The sequence below is a fragment of the Octodon degus genome, unplaced genomic scaffold (genome assembly GCF_000260255.1).
Source record: "Octodon degus isolate 3935 unplaced genomic scaffold, OctDeg1.0 scaffold00004, whole genome shotgun sequence".
Taxonomy (NCBI): domain Eukaryota; kingdom Metazoa; phylum Chordata; class Mammalia; order Rodentia; family Octodontidae; genus Octodon; species Octodon degus.
Window position 1 is genome coordinate 27069166 of NW_004524580.1, and position 9491 is coordinate 27078656.

General features: G+C 42.3%; 1 protein-coding gene across 1 annotated transcript in view; it reads right to left on the bottom strand.

The window, feature by feature from the left end:
* Nucleotides 1-714: 714 nt before the first annotated feature.
* Ikbip (IKBKB interacting protein) overlaps nt 715-9491 on the bottom strand; it is a 24932-nt gene continuing 16155 nt past the window's right edge. The window contains exon 3 of the mRNA XM_004623814.2: nt 715-1557. Coding sequence (XP_004623871.1) covers nt 802-1557 — 756 coding nt within the window. The 3' untranslated portion in view covers nt 715-801. The remainder of the gene's footprint in view (nt 1558-9491) is intronic.

Here is a 9491-nt window from a genome sequence, read left to right on the forward strand (position 1 = left end):
TGGGATGAGGCTGTACATCCTATAATCCTGGCATCTGGGAGGCTAAGGCAGGAAGCTAGCAAGTCTGAGGGTACCCTGGGCTGCACAGTGAGACTCTGTCACAAACAAAACAAACAAACAAACAATCTTGTCCCTCTTTGTACAGCATGTATCTCCCTCCATTTCTACCTGTAGATGTGATGGTTAATTTCCTAGGTCAACTTGACTGATCCATGGGGTACCCAGAAAGCCAGTGAAGCATGACTGCTGGGTGTGTCTATGGGGGTGTCTCCAGGAGGACTAGGATTTACACTGGCAGGCAGAAGAAAGAAGATCACTCTCGCCAATGTATCACTCAATCCATTAAGGGCCTGAACTTGTGTATGCATGGGCTGTGTGTGTGTGTGTGTGTGTGTGTGTGTGTGTGTGTGTGTGTACCATGAGGATAATAATTCAAATGTTCGACATGTTAATGTTATTTATTTTTACTGTGCAAAATAGTCAAATACAAAATGGTATTCACTCCAACACATTATTATGTATGGTTATCAGTCTTTTGTAACAGAAGTCCCATTAAAAAATGTTATTGGGCCCGGGGAGATACCTCAGTAGAATAAGCGCTTGCCTGGCAAGCGCAGGGTCCTGAGTCCAATCCCCAGTACTGACAAAAAAGAAAAAAAAGTTATCGCCAGGCATGATGGTATATGCCAGTGATCCTGGCACTCAGAAGGCTGAAGCAAGATTGCTGTGAGTTCAAGGCCAGCTTGGACTACGTAGTGAGACCCTGTCCCCAAATACTCCACTCATCTAAGTCATGCCAAACTAATCCATATTTGAAATATGCCTTATTTCATCTTTAATATCCTTAATCTCAGCTTGGACTATTGTTAAATTTGATATTTTTTCATTTAAGACAGCAATTTCTTTCTCCCTTTGCAATAAGTCAGTAACCAATCTCCCAATGCGTAGCGTTAAATCATTTAACAACGGTTCCAAGCGGGAAAAGTCCTTCTTTAGATTATACACCTTTGGTTTGAGATCATTTGCAAAAGTCACTGTCTTCAGAACCTTGGCCCTGTCACCTTCTAAGCTTAAAAACCTATCTGTGTGCTTGTCGAAGCCATTCTTTAGTTCAGTCAGTGTCTTCCTAACTGAGCTAATTCTTTGTGAATTTTCAGACGCTGCCTTTCGGAGTGCTGCTGTTCGGTCAATGCTACTTGAGAGAAGATCACCTATGTTTTTTACTGTATTTTTTTCTACACTTTCTATTTTATTTTTTAGTTCTTGCACAGAATCTGTCAAGGATGTTACATCAGTTACTAACCCCGAAATACGTCGTATATCTGTTTTCACGGTTGTAATCTTGAGGCCAACATCTCTTGCTGTGGAGGTTGTACTCTGGTTTGCTTTTGTAATGTCTTGAGAAAGAGTTGTCAAGTTGTCGTTGATCATGTCCTGTTTTTCAGTTATCCTGATGGACCAAGATTTTACTTTATGAATGTCCTCCTGTAGATGCTTTAGATGAGCAATAATTTGAAAAGCCTTCAGCTGTTCCATGGTAGCTTCACATTTATGACACTGTAAGAAAATACAGTACCACAATGATTAAGTCATCAGAGGCTTAATATTTAAAATTCACACACATACAGACACACAGACACACACACATGTCCTGAATTCCATTTATATCTTTTTTAAAAAAAATGTATTTAGTACAAGGTTTGTAGGTTCTCACTACACAGATTGGACTCAGTGATTCTCCTGTTTTCAGCTTCCCAGGCACTGGGATTACAGGCATGTGCCAACACTCCCAGTCTCAATCGCAGTCTCAATGTGCCCCAGGGCGGGGCCAGCACAGCACACCCGGGGATTGAACCCTGGTCCCTGTGTCTGCCTAAGCAAGTACTTTAATCTGCTGAGCTATCTGGCTGGTGCCCAAATATAAAAGTAATTTTTAAAATTCAGCTTAAATTTTATGTGATGTTCTTAAGTCCACTTTTACTGCTTTTTGGGAAAGCACATGGTAAAAGATGGCTTTAAGTGTAAGAGCTGTTGGAGCAATTTAGGGGTAGTATTAATGAGTAAGAAGGAAAACATTCAGGAAGTTCCATAAAATGTCACTGGAAATTATATTTTCTCAGTTAAGATTTCTGTACCGCCGGTGCACTATAGTCACAAAATGAGCTAAACGAGGCCGAGATGCGTTTCTCCTGTTGCCAGAGAAGGAAAGTGAACTCTTCTCCAGATGAGCCTGTGTGTACGCTGGTGGTGAGAAAGCCGCATGACGCTCTCTCCTTCCAGCTTGTTTGGTTTTGTTACATTGCCAAAGGCAGCTCTTGGACTTCTGGGGGCCAGTGAGCCTCCTGCCCCAGCTTCCTGAGTAGCTAGGGCTATAGCTGCATGCCTCTCTGGCAGCTTTATTAATGTAAAACAAATAAAAATTGTATATATTTATGGTGTATAGTGCTATCCTTTGAGATATATATATATATGTATACATCGTGAAATGGTTAAATCAAGCTAGTTAATACATCCTTCCTCTCACATACCTTTTCATTTTAAACTTTTTTGTTTTGGTGTCTTGAGACAGGGTTTCATTATGCAGTTCACGCTGGCCTTGAACTCATGGCAATCCTGCCTCAGCTTCGGAGTGCTAAGATTACAGGTGTTCACCACCACATCCAGCTTCTGTGGTAAGAACCTTTAACATAAACTCTACTTGCAGTTTTCAAATATACAGTACATTGTTATTGTAGCTGCAGTGTTGCAATTCATCTCCAGATATGCACCATTTAGCTGCAACTTCGTGCTGCCGTAGGAGCAGCTCCTCATTTCCCGGTGCCACCAACTCCAGTCCCTGGTAAGCACCATCTACCGCCCCTTCTGAGAGCTGCACTCTTTAACTCCGCATACTAAGTGAGACGAGGCAGTGTTTGTCTTTCCTGCACAGCTTGTTACTTAACGCCGTGCTCTCTGCGTTCGGACGATAGCATGCCTTTCTCTGCCTAGCCTGAGCAGTCTCCGTCATACAAACAACGATGTTTCGATCCACTTGTCCACGGATGAGGCTTAGCCTTTTCAGTCTCCTGCTGAGCTGCGTCCCCAACCCTCGGGACACTAAGCTGGACCCCACATTCTGCCTACTGAGGATACTGCAGAGACCATGGAACTGAGGGATCTGTTCTGCTCCTGGCTTCCTCGCCCTCAGTGACACGCTCCCACGTGGAATGCTGCATCACACGGCAGGCCTGTTTGAGAAAAGCTCATGTTTTCTATCATGTTACATTTTTGTTGTTGTTGTTGTTGTTGTATCATGTTACATTCTCATCAACAGTGTACAAGGGTTTTTCTCCATTTGCTGCTAATAGCTGTCATCACTTGTCTTTTTGATAACATATTCTACCAGGTGTGAGGTGATATTGTAGCTCTAATTTCAGGTTTTTTCATATCCTCACTGATTGTATGTCTTGTTTTGAGAAATATCTATTCAGGTCCATTGCTTTTTTTTTTTTTTTTCCTGAGACACGGTCTCACTTTGTGGTTCTGGCTGACCTTAAACTATGTAGCCCTGGCTGGCCTCGAGCTCACAGCAGTCCTCCTGCCTCAGCCTCCCAAATACTGGGATTACAGATGTGTGTCACCACCCCTGGCTAGTCCTTATTTTAAAACTGAGTTGTTTTCTTGCTATTGAGTGGCTTGAATTCCTTATATATTCTGGACATTAATGCCTTATCAGATGTATGGTTTGCAAATACTTTTTTTCCCATTCTATAGGTTTGTTTCTTCATCCTGTGTTTTTGTGTTTTTTGGCTTGTTGTTTACTTAAAATTGATATAGTGTGTGTGTGTGTGTGTGTGTGTGTGTGTGTATGTGTGTGTATACAGGAGGGTTGGGAAAGTTCAGTATTTTAATGTACCATTAATATTTGAAATTTTTGTTGCACTGTACTACCAGCTAATAAAAAAGAAATAGGGAATATGCAAGTCCTGATCACAGCGATAAGTGGGGAGACGTGGCTGGGCGTGGAGGTGCACCCCAGGGAAGCTGAGCAGGAGGACATCAAGTCCAGCCTGGGCAACTTAGCGAATCAGTGTGACCCTGTCTAAAACAAGACGAAAGAGGCTGGGGATGTAGCTCAGTGTGAAAACCCTGAGTTCAAGCCTTGTTACTGAAACAAAACAAATAAAAGGGAGTCGGTTTCATAAACAATAGAAAGCTGAAATAGCTTCAGTCACAATGTTATCACAAACTTATGGTTTGTACTCAACTATCAACTATGCAGGTGAATAAAGAGCAGATGGAAGATGCTAGAAACATACTCTCAACATGTGTCGAAGGACAGGTATGCTGGGATTGCCTGGCAAAGGGACTCCATTCACTGGGCATAGGTCAGCTCTTGGGCTTTTGCACATTTAACTTTCAAAGCATTCCTAGGAAAGCAATTTGTTTTAAAATAGGAGATTATAACTCCTACTGATAGTAAGACTGCTTGACTCAGCAACTTAACTGTGCTCGTATGATCAAGAAATGCATTGCTTTCAGTGCATTTATAGTTTACTTTGAGAAGCAGAATGTCAGTAAATGGATTACATAAAACCTAGGAAAATGGGGGCTGGGGAGATAGCTCAGTGAATAAGTGCTTGCCTGGCAAGCACAAGGTCCTAAGATAGATCCCTGGTACCCCCCCCCCCAAAAAAAAAAAAAACCTAGGAAAAGAAAACAAGGAACAATAATAGCAAATATGCAGGCTACAAAATATTTTCACAAAATAAAACATGCAGCTTAAAAATATTTTCTAGAGTAATTATGTATTTCTTCAAGATTTTAGTGTGCTGGACGGGGGAGATAGCTCAGTGGTCTACGCGCCTCACTGGCAAGTGCAAGGACCTATGTTCAATCCCTGGTACTGCATGCTGTGCCATACTGGCCTGAAATTGGGTGTGGTGGCGCACACCTGTAATCCCAGCACTGGGGTGGCTGAGACAGGAGGATCACTACTAGTCTGAGCTGTGTAGTGAGATGCTGTACCAAATAAATAAATATGTGAAAGATTAAAAAAAGTTTTTGTGTGCTCTATTTTTTTGTGGGGGTGAGGACTGAGATTGGGTCTTCCTATGCAGTTCAGGCTGGCCTTAAACTTGCAGTCATCCTCTGCCTCAGCCTCCCACGGACTGGGATTACTGGTGTGCACCCCCCTTTAAGATTATTTTGGCTCACAGAAAGTTGTAATAGTTAAGATAAATACAAATATAATCTGCTCAGAATATTGTTTTGATGGTAACTTGAAAAATGAGCCACTGTAGGTTTGGAAGACAATTATAAAGACCTGCTGACATGGGGACGTAGAACAGTCAGGTCCATGTGGCTACTCTTCCTCCTTCCAAAGTTTGCTTTAAGAAGTCAGGAGCAGCAGCACACGCCTGTGATCTCAGCTGTAAGGCCTAAGGGTCAAAAGTTTGAGGCCAGCCTGGGCAGCGGGATACCATTTCTTTTTCTTTTTCTTTTTTTTTTTTTTTAACGGAACTGGGGATTGAACTCAGGATCTTGCGCTTGCCAGGGAAACGCTTATTCCACTGAGCCATCTCCCTGGCCCTTTGGGATACCATTTTTTTAAAAAACATTTTTATTTATTTATTTATTTATTGTGTGTGTGTGTGTGTGTGTGTGTGTGTGTGGCCAGCTCAGCCCACCAGGGGGCGGGGCCGGCTGGCATGTGGTGCTGGGGATTGAACCGAGGTCCCTGTGCTTTGCTTAGCTTAGCTTGCTCAAAGTAGGTGCTTTAGACCACTGAGCCAGCTCACCAGCCCCTGGGATACCATTTCAAAATAAAAAAAATTGAAAAGCCTGGGGACGTAGAGCTCAGTGCCCCCTGGGACCAATGCTAAGACATTTTAGGGTTCATTCCAATAGCTTTCTGCTATGGTGGTTATTATACTGGTGGCTCAGGCTGCCCAATGTTTTGGGGCTTTTTGGTTAGAGGAGTTATCTTGTGAAAATGTTATTCTGAGTATGATAGTAAGCAGTAGCCACGAAAAGGAAGGAAATTAAGTAGTGACTGCAAAACCAAGCTATATCTTTAAGGAAAGGTTGGCAATATAATGCATTTATTGAAACTGCCTCCCAAGGGTGAAATGAGCAAAGAATTTCATCTGTTTCACTACAAGTTTTCATTCTTTCACGTAGTCGTGCTAGCAGGATAAAAGTTGCTTAGGAGCATTGTTCTATAAGGACACCTCAAAAGCGATTAGCTTACTCTTAGAGGGATCAGGCCATTAGGAAAAACTGCTTTGTTTGACCTGGTAGCTTATAAGAGCATTTATCAGGGACTTTTAAGATATACTCAATGTAATGTAAAAATAGTCTAGAAACTGCTATATTGAATAGAATTTAAAAACCACTTAAGTTTTAAGTAAGGCTAAGGTGGATGGAAAATTAGGAAATATATCAGTAGATAACAGGTTCTATCAGGAGCTTGACTATTGAGCAGATTCCTGTCATGTGTGCAAGGCAGTGAGCTAGGTGTGGTTCCGTGAGACTAAGCACTGTTTGGACCTGCAGGCACTGCAGCAAGGTTCATTCTGCCTCCAAGGACTTGCTGGGGGCTCTGGATTCTGCTAAAGGAGCTGAGAATAGTGATCTCTGCCGTTGACCCCAGCACTGGGGAGGCCGTGCGGGGGGGGGGGGAATCTTTGAAGGTTTGAGGCAAGCCTGGGTTACAGTGAGTTCAAGGCCAGCCTGAGCTATGTAGCAAGATTCTGTCTCAAAAAACAAAAACACAACAACAACACAACAACAACAACAACAACAACAACACCACCACTTAAACCCAAAAGAGATCTTAAGAGATTATTGGGTACAGTTCTTATTCTATTAACTAGGCAGCAACATAAAATGTTCAAGGACACGGTTTAGAAGATTCCACCCTAGAGCTCTTTTCCACCTCTGCTTTCATAATCTTTCCAACATGTATTGCTTTTATATTTATTTACTGGTACTGGGAATTGAACTCAGGACCTTGTGCTTGCCAGGCAGAATTGATTGCTTATGCCCAAAGCTTAAATAATTTTAGAGAACAGTTAACAGATTTTGAGAAACTGTCTAATTTTATGGCAATGTGGCAGACAACACATTTAGGTGAACTATGAGTGCCTTTCATTCTCAAGATAGCTGCACTGACAGCAGATTTTCTACAGTTATTTTTTTTCTCTTCTCTGGTGAGCAGCAGCAGGTTGAGCCATATGTCAGATCTTCAGCCTCTAGACTTGGACAGGAGCTGTGATTACAAAATTGCTAGTCTCAACTGGGTGTGGTGGTACATGGCTATGATCTAGCACTTGGGAGGCTGAGGCAGGAGGATCGCAGAGGCCAGCCTAGGATACATAATGAGTTCAAGGCCCGTTTGGAATAGTGAGATGAGACCTAGTCTCAAAAAATGTATATATTGCTAATTTTGCGGAGTCTCAATTTCCTTATTTGTAAAGTGGATGTAATAGCTAATAAAGCTGTAGCAAGGAGTAGAGAGGAATACATGTAAAATGGCTAGCACCGATTTGGCACGTGGTAGGACAGTATGTAGAGCTATTAAGGTAACTGATGAATGGAAGCCTCAAAGTGCTTGGCATGTAACATGTATGTACTAAAACATTAGCTCCTGAAATAAAGTTGGGCTACAGTATTGTGCTTTGCAGTAAGTTGATAATTCATAAGTGAACTGAAACAAATACACTGGGAGAATCTGCAGAGCTTTTGCAACTGTTCAAATATGAAATCTGTAAAAAATGCAAGTTTTTGGTGGATATGGTGAATTTATATCATTTTTTTTTTCTATGTATTTGGTTGTTACAGGGTCTTACTATGCAGCTCAGACTCGTGGTGATCCTCCTGCTTTCAGCCTCCCTGCATTGGGATTACAGGTGTGAGCCACTATGCCCAGACTCTGGCCTGGGGGTGGGGATGGTGCAGCATGTGGTGCCTGGGATCGAACCATAGTCCCTGTGGTTGCTAAAGCTTGCCTAAGCAAGTGCTTTAGTCTGCTGAGCTATCTCATCAGCCCTATATCACCATTATTGTACGATATAAAAACATCATGTCAAATGCTGATCAAGATTATAGGTCCATAAAAATGTCTACAATTAGGCTGAGGTTTGGGATAATACCATTAACTTTGGTTTAATTTTCTATGAAGGAATATGAGGTAATGAATCAACAGTTTTCATTATAAAACATAAATGTATACGTAGAATAAGCACTTGCCTGGCAAGTGCAAGGGCCTGAGTTCAATTCCCGGTTCCACAAAAAAAAAAAGGAACACAAGAGGGCCTCGGAGATAGCTCAGTGGTATAAGTGCCTGCCTGGCAAGCACAAGGTCCCAGGTTTGATACCTGATACCTCAAAAAAGAAAAAAAAAAAGATAGCTAAGATGATAGTACTAATAATTTTTATCAGTTATTTGAGGGCTGGGGATATGGCTCAGAGACAGAAGCGCCTGCCTACCAAGTGCAAGGTCCTGAGTGATCCTTGGTACGAATAAAATAAAAAGTTTGAAAAGGAGCAGAGAGAAGAGATTGCATCTGTTCCAAGAGGATGGAGGTTGAAACAAGGTTCCCACTAAATTAATCATCTATTTTATTTTTCAGCTTTAAAAATGTTGTATCTGTTTGCAGTATATGCACCTTACAACCACATGTACACGCCACTGCAGGTTTCTTTTTCCACTCCTTCCCCGCTCCTCTTCTAATCCCCCATCCTGATTTTCAATGTTATTCTTGATCTCAGCTCACAGTATGGCGTACACTGTTCACATTCCCTGCGGCTGTTGGTGCCCGAGCATGGCAGACCTTTGCTCTACTCATTTCCCCTTCCCTTCCATCCCTCACCCATGTGCCTGTGGTCCACTGCCCCACTACAAGAGATCCCGCCCCTTGTCCCTCCTGGATTATTCTTTGTACTTTGCTCACACAAATGAGAGAGCCTGTATGGTACTTAAGCTTGTATGTCTGGTTTATTTCACCCAACATTGTATCTTCCAGGTGCGTTCATCCTCCTATGTCTCAAATGTGTCATTCTTTATAGCCCAGTAGTATTCCATTATATATCAATTTTTTTTTAAATTAGGTATTTGGTTGTTACAGGGTTGTACTACACAGCTGGGACTCGTGGTGATCCTCCTGCTTTCAGAGCGCTGGGATTATGTGCACCATCACACCCAGTCTCTTGCTGGCTCATCCTGCCCTGGAGCCGGGGCTGGCGCAGCATGTGGTGCTGGGGATTGAACCCTGGTTCCTGAGCTTGCCTAAGCTTGCTTAAGCAGGTGCTTTGGTCCACTGAGCTATGTCGCTGGCCCTATTCTTTATCCAATCATCTACTGATGGCTGCTTTGAGCATTTAGGTATTAGAAACTGTGCATATATTATTATTATTATTATTATTTTATTTTTTTTAAAATTATTTATTTTTATTTATTACATTTATTGTGTGTGTGTGGCCAGCTCAGCCCACCAGGGGGCGGGGCT